Below are 16,217 nucleotides of genomic sequence, written 5' to 3' on the forward strand. Positions count from 1 at the left end.
CTAATATTGCATGTTTCAGTTGTTTTTGTTGTCATAAATAATACAGTAGTGAACATCTTGGATTTGCTTGTTTCTTGTTTGAATGGTTCCCACAGTGCCCCTGTCATAGATAACAGGACTCAGTTTAGTCCTTAGGTATCTAAGGCATATCACTCACACACACACACACACACACACACACACACACACACGCACGCACGCACGCACGCACGCGCGCTCTCATTTAGTTACCCCTGAGTAATAATTTACAAAGGGAAGGGGAGGCTCAGAAAGGCTGGTGACCTGCCAGTCACATAGCTGGGTAGCGGGGACTGAGCTGGCTTCTGCAGCTACCCCTCACCCTTGTCCCCCATGTCTTCGCAGGTCTGGGGCTCTCCTCCCGGACCCCTGCTGTGAGCACTTCCGAGTCGAGTGCCGGCACGGGTACTAGCACCCCGTCCACACCCACCACCACCAGCCAGAGCCGCCTCATCGCCTCGTCCCCCACCCTCATCTCAGGGATCACCAGCCCCCCCCTCCTGGACTCCATCAAGACAATCCAGGGCCACGGCCTGCTTGGCCCCCCCAAGTCTGAGCGCGGCCGGAAAAAGATCAAGGCGGAGAACCCAGGGGGGCCGCCTGTCCTCGTAGTCCCCTACCCCATCCTGGCCTCGGGCGAGACTGCCAAGGAGGGCAAGACATACAGGTGGGGGTCTTGGTGGGAAGGGGTTTTTGTGGGCTTGGGACAGAGGCCGGGTGCCTAGGGCTGCTTCAGGAGCCCAGCCAGAAGGGGGGGATGGGAGACGGGAAAGAGCCTCCCCGGAGGCTGAGGGGGGCGGGGCTACGGCCCAGGGGGCGGGGTCTCCTGGCCAGCCCCACGCACAACCCCTTCAACGGTGGTCTCTGGCTGGTGCAGCCCCACCTGCAGCCTGGGAATCTGTTTTTTCCTGTCTTCAGGCAGTGTTCCCAAGCCTCAACCTTAGCATCGAATTTCCAAAAGTGCTAGTGCCAGGGCACACCTCCAGAAATTCTGACCTAACATGCCGAGGGCCTGGGGTCAGCCTTTCTAGAAAGCTCCCCAGAGGATTCTAAAGCACAGTCAGGGTGGAGGACTTCTCACCGCCGGTGTTGGAGCCCCGCCCGGCGAGCCATGGCTCACCAGCCAGTCTTTCGAGGTCCCCAGTCTGCTGTAAATATGCCTCCTCTTTCCTCTTTCCTCTCCGGATTAGAGGGTATCCAGGCTGGGAGTCTGCCCTCACAGGGAAGCTCTACCCCTGGGGCAAGGTCCCTCTGTGGTGGAAGGTCTCCCCTGAGCTGCCCAGGCACCGCGTGGGGGATCTTATACCAGGTGTGAACCTGCCTCTCACCCCACAGGTGTAAGGTCTGCCCGCTGACCTTTTTCACCAAGTCCGAGATGCAGATCCACTCCAAGTCGCACACAGAGGCCAAGCCCCACAAGTGCCCGCACTGCTCCAAGTCCTTTGCCAACGCCTCCTACCTGGCCCAGCACCTGCGCATCCACCTGGGCGTCAAGCCCTACCACTGCTCCTACTGTGATAAGTCCTTCCGACAGCTCTCCCACCTCCAACAGCACACCAGGTGAGTGGCCTGTCTGGTGCTGCCCTGCTGCAGCACTTGCGCCAGGTGCAAGGAGGGACAAGGACCTTCTCTCGGTGACTGTTCCCCTCAGGGGATCAAGACCAGAGGCCTTTGCTTGGCATGCAAGGCCTTTTATGATACAGGTTTTGTGGACCTCGCTGGCCTCAGCTCTCACTACCTCACTGCCCTTCCTGCTATTTCTCTCTCTCTCTCTCTTTTTTTTTCTTTTTGCCTTTTCTAGGGCTGCTCCTCCGGCATATGGAGGTTCCCAAGCTAGGAGCCTAATCAGAGCTGTAGCTGCCAGCCCACACCAGAGCCATGGCAGCGCGGGATCCGAGCCCTGTCTGCAACCTACACCAGCTCACGGCAATGCCAGATCCTGAACACACTGAGCGAGGCCAGGGATGGAACCCACAACCTCATGGTTCCTAGTCAGTTTTGTTAACCACTGAGCCACAACGGGAACTCCCTTCCTGCTATTTCTCGTCTGTGGGTCTTTGCACATGCCATGGCCTTGACCTGAAACACTCTCCCCCTCCTTTACCCTGTTTCTCTCACCCTCTCCGATCCATCTTTCAGTCCAGCTTCCTCCAGGAAGTCCTCCTGGACTCCCCTGATCTGGTTCCACAGGCCCTGGGCTTCCCCATCCCAGCAGTGGGAGACCATCTTATACTTGCCTGGTCGTTTGCCCCCCACCCCCCCCGCCCCAGTATACTGGGGGCTCTTGAAGGCGAGGGCTTGGTCTCCTCCACTTCCACATCCCCAGTGGGTGGCACATAATAAGCCTTGAGGCGTTTGTTTAATATTGTGGAATAAATAGAACTAGCTTTTACAGGGCACATGAGTCATCCACTTAACCAATATTTACAGTGTCTCTACTGTATGCCAGCTGTGCCCCTCGGTGCTTGGAAATACAGTGATGAACAGCACAGATCCACATTCCTGCCCTCTTAGGGTGTACAGTCCAGTCGCATGTGTGAAAGGGAGATTCAGAGATACACATGCTTTCAGGAAAGAAGAGTTTTTGTAGGAGAGGATAGACCTCAGAAAGACTGGCTTGCCAAATAAAAATACCATAGGTATTTAAAGAAAAAAAAAAAAACTAAAGGTTACCAAATTACAGTTCCTCTCTTCAGAGGAGAAGCAGCACAGCAATTTTCTCACATGCCGGTTCTCCTATCTATCAGCACGGCTGTGCGTCTGCCAATATCAGCCTTGTGAAAGTCAGGGGTAAAATTGTTTTGGTTGTGGAGTTTGTTGCTCACAGAGAGTCCTCAAGGTTTTTTTCTGTTTCAGGGACCAAGGCTAGACAGAGGGACCTTCGGTTTTGTTTGGTGGTGGTGGTGGTTTATCCGTGTCTCTCCTTGTCTTTGTACGCTTTATCCCAGGATGCAAGATGTCCTGGCTGTTGCTCTGACTTGGGGGCCTGTAGGTTTGATAGTAAAAGACAAATGACCCGATGGCAGCAGGACATGGCCTCCGTCTGCTTTTCTTGTTCCCATGCCCCCTGAGGCATGGATTTGACCACGTAGGTTTGTTTCAGAAACTTCCTGGTTTTGTCATTAATTTATTTTTTTAAGTTTGGCTAATTTTATGTGCATAGCTGTGTGTAACGAGGTGCTGATCTAGAAACAAAGTCCTCCTGGCTAAACGGTTATGGAAATTAGAGCATGTGACCCCAAAGTTTGAGCGTTAACTTCTGTCAGGGGACTTTGTAAAGCCCCTGGGCCATAATTTTAATCTGTATGTGTGTGAAAAATTTTTTTTCTTTTTTTTTTTTAATTAAAAAAATTATGGCTACACTCACAGCATATGGAAGTTCCAGGGATTGAATCCGAGCTGCAGCTGCAAGCTGTGTCACAGCTGTGACAATGTGGCATCCTTTAACTCATTGCACGGGGCTGGGGATCACACCCACGCCTGCGCAGAGACCCAAGCTGCCTGCCGCAGTTGGATTCTTAACCCACTTTGCCATAGCTGGAACGCCTGAAAAATTTGTTTTCTTATCGTACTATTTAATCTAAGATCGCTCTAAGTTCCTATTTAAGGTCAGGAATCTAGAACCATTCAATTCACCTCTTGTCAGATTGTGCCTGTGCTACATGAAACGGGAAGGGTACCATCTTTTCAAGTTTGTCAGTGGTTCTGTGTTAGCAGGAATGACTTTTTCATAACCTGAATGGCAGGGATTCCACAAGCCATGGAGTAGGTGCCATCCTGTTTCCAGAAAGCTGGGGAGGCTGCATTCCCATGTAGGACAGACAGGCCTCACTTCTTCCTGTCAGGCTTGTCATGCCTAATTAAATGAAATTTGTCTTTAAATGTGACATTTCTGGCCTGGTCATGGTTACACATTTGATTTGCCCAATCATATCCTGTAAGAAAGAAGGACAGATTCTTCGTGAACCTATTTACAGAAACCAGTGGTCGTGAAAAGGAAAAGGTCTCAGAAAAGGCACTTTGAATATTTTTTAGCAGTTGTTCCGAGAAATTTTGCAGACCAGGCCAATTACTTTTTGGATTTTGATTTTGATTTTTCTGTCTTTTTTAGGGCTGCACCTGGGACCTGTGGACGTTTCCAGGTCAGGGGTCGAATCAGAGCTGCAGCTGCCAGCCTATGCCACAGCCACAGCCACAGCAACACCAGGTCCAAGCCGCGTCTGTGACCTACACCACAGCTCATGGCAACACCGGATCCCCGACCTACTGAGCGAGGCCAGGGATTGAACCTGCATCCTCATGGATACCAGAGGGGTTCCTTACTGCTGAGCCACGATGAGAACTCCAGTTACATCTTTTTAATAGAACTACTATTTTAAAACTTCCCTGATAATTTATTCGTTTATCTCTATGTTAAATTGTCATACTTCCCCCATCCCCTAAATACTGAAGGGTTAGCTGGAGCGAGGCACCACTTAAGGATTATTTTAACCCAGTTCGTTCCAATATAGCCTCCTAAACTGAGGATTAGAAATAGATCAAAGAAAAAAAAAAAAAAAGGTTTCTCATATGCCTCTTGGAAAATAGAACAGTAAGCCCAATTAAATCACTTTCATCCAGTCCTAGGTCATAATCCCTGTTCCCTGAACTTGGGGAGTTAGTCTGCTTTGCAGAGTTGTCTGCTTCTAGACCTGAGACTCTCGGATCCTGCCTTGGCCTCAGGCAGTGTCTGGTCGTGGAGATGGCCCATGGTGATCCCCCAAAGTGTGAAGAGCCAAGTGCACTGGCTCTTCAGTCCTCTGCCGAGTTGGTCATCTTTTTTTTTTTTAATTTTCATATTTTACATTTAAAAAATTGAAGTATTGTTCATTTACAATGTTGTGTTGATTTCTGCTATAATACAGCACAGTGATTCAGTTATGCACACATATGGGTTTACTTTAAAAAGTACATTCTTTGCCATGAATATAGGATATTGACTATAGCTCTCTGGGCTACACGGTAGGATCTTGTTGGTTATCCCCCTGTATTACAGCTGACATCTGCTGAGCCCCAGGAAGACTCAACCTCTGATCTGAAGCACAGGCTTTAGGCAAGTGTGAGGGTGGAGGTCAGACCTGTTGATGAGACTAAATGACTCTGGTCCAGTTATTATATAATCAACAATATCAGAAGGGAGGAGCGTGGCATGCTCTGTTCAGGGATTGTGCCTTATCAATTTTTCAGACTCAGAGCATATTGTAAGGCAGCGAAGGTATTGACCCCATCTTCTCAGTCTTTTAATTGATCTCATAAAGCATCATGGTTAGCACTAATAAGTGTAGTTAAATCTAGAAAAAATATTTTGAAAGACATTTCTCTCTGGATACTTATGGTGCTAGTGTCTGAATAAAAGTAAGTTGTTGGGGAGTTCCCATCGTGGCTCAGCAGAAACGAATCTGACTAGCATCCATGAGGACACAGGTTTGATCCTTGGCCTTGCTCAGTGGGATAAGGATCCGGCGTTGCGGTGAGCTGTGGTGTAGGTCACAGATGTGTCTCAGATGTTGCAGGAACACACAGAGTTTTCCCCACTCAGGGGGTGTGCCTCCACTGCTCCCCTGCATGGAAAGTTCTTTCCCTTCCTCATGTTACTGGGGCTGTGGCGCAGGCCTGTGGCTATAGCTCCGATTTGATCCCTAGCCTGGGAACCTCCATGTGCCGCGGGAGTGGCCCTAAAAAAAGAAAAAAAAAGTTGTTGGTTTTTTTTCCCCTGTCTTAAAAAGTACACAAGTGTATATATTTATATTCTATGTAATTATGTATTTTTTCTGATATGACTATATATTTATGTAAATTATATATAATTACATATATACACACATAAAATTAACTCTGGGAGATTGAGCCCCTTTTCTTTTGATTTGCCAACTTTCTTATACTAGAAACTTCCTAGGACGGCTTTCACTCTAGTGTTTGGCTAATGAAAATGTGGAGACTATAAACCATGCCCTCGTTAAGAGCTTTTATAAAACGAGGGAACAAATCTTTGGTGTTGCCCAAGGGCTAGCTGGAAATGCCAGGACTGTTTGGGTGTAAAAGATACCTTGATATTTTATTATTCTGCATTCGGGGCCTGGATTTAAGAAAGGCCATAGCCCAGAGTTGGCAGAGTAGTAGGAAGTCTGGTAGGAAATGAACACAGTAGCAGGGAATACTCAGTAAGGATCCTAGTGTTTTCCGAAGTAGACATTTGTTTAAAAATATGTTTTAAGACCAGGACCCAACAAGCAACAAAAAATTAACAGGCCTCGAGGGAGGAGATTTTGTCAGAACGTTCCTTGTCCAGGGATGGTTCTCTGTTCCTGGGGGCACGATGTTTTTTCTCTTGTTCTTTTTTTCTTCTGAGTGACTTGAGTTCATCGTGGTTGGAAACCAAACAAACAACACAAGAAGGTCCTATCAACATTTAGAAACGAATTATGAGGCATTACGCAGTGGTATGTGTAATCAAACCAGTGCGTCCTAACCCAGTGACAAAGAGGTGGGTGTTGCTCGTGCCCAGGAGTCCCCGAAGCCTTTAGACAAACACACCAGAAAAGGCCAAACGCCAGGATGCAACCAGATGCCAGGTTGCTTGTTTGCTACCATTCCACAGAGACTTCTGGTTTTTTGCCCCTCATTAGAGAATCAGGCAGTCGGGGCATTTAATCAAATCCACCTTCCCACTGTCAGGCCAATGCTAAAGGGGGGAAAAGAAGGTCATGTCAAAATGGAACCAGCCTGGCTCAGGTAATAAAAGTAGAGCTAGCAGCCGGGTGGGCCAGACCCCCTGGGGGTTGTAAGCGGTGTGCCTGGGAGCATGGCCGGGTTCCTGTGGTTGAGTGGCGTTGGCGATTCTGGAGGATCCTGGAGGGACCTCCGTCGGCGAAAGGAAGGCACAACAGGGCAAGAAAAAGCAGGTGCTTTGCAATGTGTTTGCAGAAACGCAGACCTCAGAAGGATCGGCCCGCACATTGTAAAACTGCGTGTATTTAAGGAGACAGTAAATAGGAATTGGTAGTGAGTCTGTTCATGGTGAAGGTACAGCGGCTGTCTGGTGCCAGCAGCATCTGGTTAAGATCATATATCTGTAGAGAATCACAATGCAGTCCGGATAACCTTGTTTTACGTGGGAGTTAGTCAGGTTTAGGAAAGGGCTCGCTCAAGTTTTTACCTGTTTGGGGAACGTATGTGAGACTCTGGGTTTGTTTATTTGTTCCGGCAGCAGAGCGGGGTTTGTTTTGTTGTTCTTATGGCCACACTGGGGGCATATGGGGTCGAACGGGAGCTGCAGCTGCCAGCCTCCACCAGAGCCACAGCAACGCGGGATCCGAGCCGTGTCTGCGACCTACACCACAGCTCACAGCCATGCCAGATCCTTCACCCACTGAGCAAGGCCAGGGGTCGAACTCGCATCCTCATGGATCCTAGTTGGGTTCTTAACCTGCTGAGCCACGATGGGAACTCCAGCAGAGCGGTTTTTGCCCTTGTTTTCCTTCTGGCTGTGAGATGTTGTGTGCCTGTGTGATGACACTTGTGGCAGGGGTAGGTGTCATTCCGTTTTCTCCAGTGCGATGACAGTGATGGTTGTAACATCCCAGCAGCAACTATTCTTGGTCTGAGAGCTCGAGAGTGCTTGGCCTGCACAGGTGTTTACATACAAGGCAGCGGTAAAGTAAGTCCTTACATGGTGCGAAATTGTTTCCGAGTAAGAGATAAGGAACCTGAAAGGAGCCGCAGACGGAGAACCATCTCGAAGGTTCACTTTCTCTATATCTACCATTGTTTTGGTTACAAAGCACAGCATGAATGAAGCCCTTCAAGATAATGTGTCATTTATCACCTGGAAAATAAAGGATAAATGATAATCAGTCCTCAACAATTTTATTCAAACCTCAAATAAATTCCCCCCTTTGTTGTTTTTCATAAATTGTTTATCTTAAATAGATGTGCATGTATTAAAAACTACACTGTGGAAATACCTTAGGGATGCGCTTTATGCAAATTACAGTCATCTCAGTCTTTATTATTATTATTATTTTTATTTTATTTTATTTTTTTGTCTTTTTGCCTTTTCTAGGGCCGCACGTGCGGCATATGGAGGTTCCCAGGCTAGGGGTCTAATTGGAGCTGTAGCTACTGCCCTACACCGGAGCCACAGCAATGTGGGATCTGAGCCACGTCTGTGACCTACACCACAGCTCACAGCAATGTCTGGATCCTTAACCCACTGAGCAAGGCCAGGGATCGAACCTGCAACCTCATGGTTCCTAGGCAGATTCGTTAACCACTGCACCACGATGGGAACTCCTCAGTCTTTATTATTATCCCCATTTTATTTCATTATTTCTTTGGGGGGGCTGCACTCGCAGTATGTGGAAGTTCCTGGGCCAGAGATCCAACCTGCGCCATGGCAGGAACCAGAACCACAGCAGTGACACCACCAGGTCACTACCAGGGAGCTCCTATCATCCCTATTTTAGAGGCAAGGAAGCTGGGCCTCGGGGGCAGAGTCCCTTGCCCAAGGCCACCCAGCTAAGAGGAGGCGGAAGTGAGATGCGACCCAGAGCAGCAGCCCGTGCCTTGGAGGGAGGAAGAGGCTGAGGGTGTCGGGATGCAGAAGACGCTCAGATGAAGTGAGGTCCAAGCAGGAGAGCAGGGCAAGGCTTTGGGTCTGGGGCAGGGAGGTAAAGGAGCAGCCCAGGGGCACTGATTTCAGCTCGGCCTCCCTATGCTACACAGGCCTGGAGTCAGTGGTGAGCTCCCCGTCAGGGCAGATGTGGGCATCAGAGCTGGGTGTGCCCCTCTTGTGAAGATGCCCTGGAGAGAGAGGATTCTGATGTTGGGATTGAGGGCTTGGCTCTGTCTTGAAAATCAGGAGCTGAAGAGCTCAGGGCCCAGTTATCCGTGGGAACATTGGCTCCCCGATGCCCCTCTGAGCCAGCCCAGTGCTGGGTGCCATGCAGAATGAAGATCAGCAGTCAGAGGTAGGCTCTGGGCCACAGGAACTCCCACCACGACCTGAGAGGCTGGTGGATGTGAACATTTCCATGAATGAGGGAAGTATGTGCTGGAGGTTGGGAAGGATCATCTGAGCTGGGTGTTGAAGGGTCCATAGTGAGAGATGGGACCAGTATTCCCAGCAGAGGGAACAGCATGAGCAAAGGCTTAGCAGCTTGCTGGCAGATGTGTCTGCGTGTGCATTTGGGGAGACTGGTAAGATGCCCTGCTGGGGAAAGCAGTGGTCAGGGGTGCTTTAGGCCTTGAATGGTGGGGGTTTGAATTCTGTCCTGGACAAGGCAGAGACAGTGGGGGATACAAAGCAAGGCTGTGACAAGGTCAGATCCTTGTGCTGCAGTGGTGGTGGACGTGAGGAGGGGAGAGGCTGAGCTGGGAGTCCAGGAAGAAGGCTGGGCAGCTCTGGCACTTGAGGTGGAGGCCAGAGAAGCAAGGTCTTGAGGAAGGACTTGATATTCCTAGAGGACCATCAGTCAGTCAGTCGACAAACGTGTGTGAAATACCCTTGAGGAATGGGTGTTGTTGATTATGTGGAGCGTATTACTATCGTCAGTGACTGACTTCAGGAGGAAAGAACTCACCTTCCTAGGTATCAAGTCCTCTCTGCTGAGCTTGAGCCGGGCTCTGGGAGGAAGGTGATAAACGAGACCAAGGGCAGCCTTGCTCTCAGGGAGGGAGGTGTGACTGGACATTAACAAAACATGTGCCCGCATGCAGGGGCTGCAGGGGGTCAGGCCTAGTCGGGGGTGGGGTGGGGGGGTCAGGAAACGCTGCCCCCATCCAGCACTTTTACACTGAGAATGGGAACCTGGCCTTTAGACAGGTATTCGCTGAGGGATAAGTGTGCCCGGAAGAGGAGCAGCCTGGACGCAGGATGGAAAGTAGAAAGGGACTTGGAACGCTGGCCCGGCCGGAGGGAGGCCGGACCTGGAGCCTTAGGGTGAGGAAGAGGTGTGACTTGGGCAGCAGTGGGAGGTGCAGACCCGGGGGTGGGCCTTGTGGGGTTCAAACAAAATCAGTACATGCCCTCTGCCCCCTGACCCCTCACTGACCTGTTCCCCAGCCCTGGAGGGGAACTGGGATGGGATGCACTGGAGGGATTCTGGCCGCAGAGATGGGGGCTGGTCCAGGTGACCCCCATGGTCCTTCCTTTGTAGAGACGGGGTGCAGTCACCTGGGATGATGTCCCCTAGCATGTGATACCCCCAGACATGCAGGTAGAATAGGGGTCCTCAGAACTGGGCTGGCCCAGCAGCACCCGGCCTGTCCCCACACAGCCTGAGACGAGCCCTCCCTGCCCTCAATGTTCCCCGTCTCGTAGAGTAGACAGAGGAGGGCGCAGCTAGGGCACAGGGGCGGTGGGCAGAAGCATCCGTCAGGGGACAGTGGCCAGATGAGAAACAGTTCCCTGACCAGGGCACAGAAACAGGGAGGTGAGGCCGAACCACACATCAAAGGCCCGGAACAGAAAGAAATTGAGACTGTCAGCTCTGAGTGGCCAGTCAAAGTTCTGGGCTTCCTGACAGCACCGTGTTCTTTATTCCAGCCCAGCCCAAGGGGCCTTGGTTTGCTCCATGAGTCTGCTGATGGGCAGAGCAAACCCAGGCGGCGAGGGGTAGGGGGGCTGGGGCTCTAGGGAAGGAGCAGGACCGTGCGGCCAGCGCTGGTTTCTCCCTCCATCTAGTGCTCATCGGCAAATTAGGCAAAAGAGGTTCAGGTCCAGCCCACATCTCATTGCCCACCTGCTTGGCATGGGATTTGCCAGAGCAGATAACTGAAGATGAGCAAGAAGCAGGGGGCCTCCCATCCCTGCGTGCGCCGCTCTCCTGAGCCCCACACACACACCTCATCCCAACCCCTCTCCAGCCTCCCCATCCTCACCTGGCTGTTGGACGAGCACGAGCTGCAACAGCTGCCAGAAAATGCGGCCATCAGCCTTCAAGTCACCGCCCCCAAGTCACCTTCCCAGTGACGACCCCGACCACCCTAGTTAAGATGGTACCTGCCCTGCCCCCGGGCACTCATGATGCCCTCACCTTGCTCTGTTTCTTCTCACAGCACTTATTACCTGCTACGTGTGCTTTATTTCACGCTCATGGTTTGCACGAGGCAGTGAGTCTTGTCTGTTTTGTTCACTGGTAGGTTCCAAACACTCTGCGCGATGCCTGGCACATGTGAACCTGATAGAATAATTGTTGAGTGAATGAATACTAATATTAATAGCAAGTGTTTGCTGAGTGCTGACTTTGTGCCAGTGCTTGGCTAAGCCCCTTCCATGTATGGTCTAGTGTAACCTCCACAAAGCCCAGTGACGTAGGAACGATATCTTTATACCCATTTTGCAGATGAGGAAACTGAGGTTCAGGGTTTTTAACCAAGGTCACCTGGCTAGTGTGTGGCAGAGCCAGGGCGAGAACAAAAACGGGCTCATGGGAAGGACACGGTGGGGCTGACCTTCGGGGCCACTGTGCCCTACCTTCCCAGTCACTGGGGTGACCAGATGGCTGTCATAGACATGTGCCTGGCATGAGGAGGGGGCAGGAAAGAGAGGCATCTCCCAGATGCCTCCTTCTGAGGGAAAAGGCAAACCGCGCAGGGCAGAGCTGTGAATCTGCGCTCTTCGCAGCGGATGGTCTGCAGATGGCCTTTTTAGGAGAGGGCTGGGCGCAGTCCAAGCAAGCCCACCATGATCACCCGGAGGTCTGGGCCAGGGTGGGTTCAGCGGGGATCGGTGGGGAGCAAGGAGGTGCCGGGAGGTTGGGGAAGAAAGGAGAGGGGGTGGCCCTTGAAGCCCCCAGCTCTTGTCTGGGGCTCACGCTGAGGAGGGTGTGTGGAGTGGAGCCTGGGAGGCTTGGGGGCCAGAGGTGGGGGCCGGCCAGCCGAGGGCTCAGGGGCTGGAGCTGGCCTGGGAGATCAGTCAGGGACTCCACCTCACTGGGCTGCCCCTTGCAGAATCCACACAGGCGACAGACCCTACAAGTGCCCACATCCTGGCTGCGAAAAGGCTTTCACTCAGCTCTCCAACCTCCAGGTGAGTGCCCACCCAGCCGATGCGTACTGCTGTCCATCCCCCCGCCAAAGGGGAGCATGAGAAGGGGACGGGGCTGGGGGAGACCAGCCGCCTCCTGACCCCCTGCTGTGCTCCCCATAGTCTCACCAGCGCCAGCACAACAAGGACAAGCCCTACAAGTGTCCCAACTGCTACCGGGCCTACTCGGACTCCGCCTCCCTGCAGATCCACCTCTCAGCCCACGCCATCAAGCACGCCAAGGCCTACTGCTGCAGCATGTGCGGGCGGGCCTACACCTCGGTGAGTGCCAGTCTCCCGGGAGCCTCTCCCTCTCCCGGCCTCCTCACATCTGTGCTGAGGCTCCCATTTTCCAGGCAAGGAAACTGAGGCCAGAGAAGGGCAGTGACTCCCCAAGATCACAGTGAGTGGCTGAGCCAGGGCTTCTGCTTCCCGGCTCTTGGCTGCTTCCGGTTGAGCTACCTCCAGGCAGCCTTTAGACTGGGTGTCGGAGTCTTGGTTTATTCTGGGCAGTGGTGGGGAGCCTGGCACCCCTGCTCCCCAGAGCCAGGGAGAGAGAAGGGCCTTTCACCACTGAGGAAGCTGCAGCCCCCATCATGGCCACAAGGTGGCACCATGACCTGGCCCAGAGTCACCCTCATCTCCCAGGAAAGGCTCCAACAGGGCAAGAAAGGTGCCAGCCTCCTGTCCTTAGGTGGGAATTTCCCTAAACAAGGGCCTTGCAGACCCAGGAGAGGGAGTCCAGGTGAGATACCTGTTGATGTGCTTCTGGCTAATCAAAGATTCTGGTTAACAGACCCCACGTATACCTAGACAGAGATCCCTGAGCCTCAGTTTCCTCATCTGTAAAGAGGAGGAGGTGATAGCTCTTCACCCATAGGGCTGCTGGCTGGCAGAGTCAGTGCTTGACAAACCTTAGCTAACACAATTATTTATTCACCCAGTGTTTACTGAACGCTTGTACCCGGCACTCGGGAATCAGGATGCATCAAACAGACATATTCTTTGCCCCTGGGGAGGTTGGAATCTGCTGCTAGAGACAGATATTGAACAAGTAACCACACAAATAAATATGTAATGACAAATTGTGGCAGCTGCTCTAAGCAAGGTTTCTCAACCCCAGCGCATGCTGACAACATTTTTTTGCCTGGGGGCTGCTGTGCATTGTAGGATGTTTAGCAACATCCTTGGCCTCTGCCCACGAGCCACCCCTCCCCAAGTTGTGACAACCCAAAATGTCTCGGGACTTTGCCAGATGTACCTGGAGGGTGAAGTCGCCTCTGCTGGAGAACCACTGCTACAAAGGAAAAAAGGAAACAATTTTTCCAAAGACCGCTGCAGGGAGGCCAGAATGGCCCTGGGGAAGGAAGACAGGTCAGGGTAGGTGTCGGGGGAAGCAGCCTTTACAGGGAGCCTTGAGGGATAATTAGCCAGGTGAGGAGGGGAAAGAACTTTCCATGCAGGGGAGCAGTAGAGGCACACCCCCTGAGTGGGGCAAACTCCGTGTGTTCCTGGAACTGAACGAAAATGAGGTCACATGAGGCTGCAGGAGTTTGGATGTTTTTCCAGGTGGAGTGGGAACCCTGGGGACAGGTCTGTCCTCGGAGGGGAATTTTTTTCTTTTTCTTTTTTGGCTGCCCCACGGCATATGGAGTTCCCAGGCCAGGGATCAGATCCCAGCTAGAGCTGTGCCCTAAGCCGCAGCTGTGGCAACGCTGAATCCTTTACCTACTGTGCTGGGCCGGGGTCAAACCCGCATCCCAGCACTCCTAAGACACCGCTGATCCCGTTGTGCCACAGGGAACTCCCAGGAGAGTATTTTCGAAAGTTCGCTTTGGCTGGAGAGGGTGCGTGAGTTGCACCTTCCTACCTTCCTATACATGCCCAGTCTTGGAAGAGAGGCTGCAGGCAGTCACGGACATGGTTCTTGGAGGGAATCTGAACTGGGAGGGATGAGTGTCAGACCTCACCTGGCCTGAGGCCCTACCCTGAATGCATAACTGGACTCCATAGAAAAGAATAATTACTTTTTTTTTCTTTAAAGCATTTTAATAGATTGACTTTTAAACTACTTTAATATATAAAAGAAACATTTTAGAATAGCAAGCCCTCATGTTCCCATCAGCCCCCAAAACTTGGCATCAGCCAGTCCTGCCTCATCCATAGCCCTGTTCTGGGGTTTCTTTTTTTCTTTTTTTTTTCTTTGTCTTTTTGCCATTTCTTGGGCCACTCCCCGTGGCATGTGGACATTTCCAGGCTAGGGGTCGAATTGGAGCTGTAGCCACCTGCCTACACCAGAGCCACAGCAACGCGGGGTCCGAGCCGAGTCTGCGACCTACATCACAGCTCACGGCAATGCTGGATCCTTAACCCACCGAGCAAGGCCAGGGATCGAACCTGCAACCTCGTGGTTCCTAGTCAGATTCATTATCCACTGCGCCACGATGGAAACTCCTGTTCTGGGGTTTTGTTTTGTTTTGTTTTTGTTTGTTTTGTCCTTTTAGGGCCATACCCGCGGCATATGGAGGTTCCCAGGCTAGGGGTCTAATTGGAGCTATAGCTGCCAGCCTACACCAGAGCCACAGCAACGCCACATCCGAGCCGAGTCAGCAACCTACACCACAGCTCACGGCAATGCTGGATCCTTAACCCACTGAGCAAGGCCAGGGATCGAACCTGCAACCTCATGGTTCCTAGTTGGATTCGTTAACCACTGCACCACGACAGGAACTCCTTGTCTTTTTTTCTTCAGGGCTGCACCTGAGGCATGTGGAGGTTCCCAGGCTAAGAGTCAAATCGGGCTGCACCTGAGGCATACGGAGTTTCCCAGGCAGGAGTCAAATCCCAGGCTGTACACCACAGCCACAGACAGCAACGCCAGATCCAAGCCGAGTCTGCAACCTACACCATAGCTCACGGCAACGCCGGATCCTTAACCCACTGAGCAAGGCTGGGGTTTGAACCCACAACCTCATGGTTCCTAGTCGGATTCATTAACCACTGAGCCATGATGGGAACTCCTATTCCTGTTTTTTTAAACAAAACTGACATCATTTTTATCTGAAAATTTTCAGTTTATGGCTTTAAACACAAGGCCTCCTTTCTTTGAACTTACCCACAAATACCTTTATAATACCTTAAAATAACTCACCTTAAATTTAATATCATCACATACCCCATTGGCATTCATAGTTTCATTTGCCTCATGGATGCCATAATTTTATTTACTTATAAATTTTATTTCAAAACCAAGATCCAAATATGATTTTTATATAGCACTGAGTCAATATAGCTTTTAAACTGTTAGTCCATCTACTCCCCCCGGCCTTTTTTTTCCTTCACATTTTACTCACTGAAGAATAGTTTCCTAGTTTGGATTTTGTTGATTGCTTCCCTTTGTGGTGTTTGATCGCCACCACATTCGAGGGCTTCCTCTGCTGGATTCTGAGCAAAGTGAGGTACGAGGCCAAGGAGTGGCAGGTGGGAACCAGGGCGCCACCAGGCAGCTTCATGGGAGGGCCTGTGGGCCTACAGGTGGAGCCTGGGGTGACCCCACCCCCCCCAGTCTGGGTGCCTCTGGTCAGACTTAGAACCTGTAATAGTGCTCAGGGGATGAACTGAGCATGCCCAGTTTATGCTTCCTAAAGTCACCATTCAGATCTGGCCCAGCTTCTTCCCAAGAGAAGATGGAATGTGGGGGTGCAGAGGCCAGGTCTCCCACCACCACCTAGAATGAAAGGTAGACACCCAGGAAGCAGTGGTCCCCTCAACCCTACTGCAGGCTAAGAACTTTACTCCCATCAACATAGGAACCCTTTGAGGTTTGTACATTCCCCATCCCTGCCTGCAGAGGGGGAAACTGAGGCTTGGAGGGGTGAGACGACTTGCCCAACGTTCTCCTGCTGAGAAATGACAGAGCTAGGCTCAAACCAAGACCTCACTGGGCGCACCAGCTTGATGGGGGCAACTGGGCTCTACTGGCCGAACTCCACTCCAGTTGGTAAATGGCACCTAGTCTGGCCCTAGGGAGTTCCAAGTGGGCACTGGTGAAGGGGGAGCCTAGTGCCTGCCAGCTCGCTAGTCAGCACACGTGGGCTCGGACTCTGGTGAATGAGCCAGCCGCCGCTGCTGG

General features: G+C 51.6%; 1 protein-coding gene across 3 annotated transcripts in view; it reads left to right on the forward strand.

Annotated features, from left to right (window-relative positions):
• Nucleotides 1-16,217, forward strand: part of ZNF362 (zinc finger protein 362) — a 41,082-nt gene that overhangs the window by 23,078 nt on the left and 1,787 nt on the right. For all 3 annotated transcript variants that reach the window (XM_047793148.1, XM_047793151.1, XM_047793150.1), the window contains 4 exons: nucleotides 364-685; nucleotides 1,354-1,578; nucleotides 12,010-12,088; nucleotides 12,209-12,367. In XM_047793148.1, coding sequence (XP_047649104.1) covers nucleotides 364-685; nucleotides 1,354-1,578; nucleotides 12,010-12,088; nucleotides 12,209-12,367 — 785 coding nt within the window. The remainder of the gene's footprint in view (nucleotides 1-363; nucleotides 686-1,353; nucleotides 1,579-12,009; nucleotides 12,089-12,208; nucleotides 12,368-16,217) is intronic.

The sequence above is a fragment of the Phacochoerus africanus genome, chromosome 8, assembly GCF_016906955.1.
Source record: "Phacochoerus africanus isolate WHEZ1 chromosome 8, ROS_Pafr_v1, whole genome shotgun sequence".
Classification (NCBI taxonomy): domain Eukaryota; kingdom Metazoa; phylum Chordata; class Mammalia; order Artiodactyla; family Suidae; genus Phacochoerus; species Phacochoerus africanus.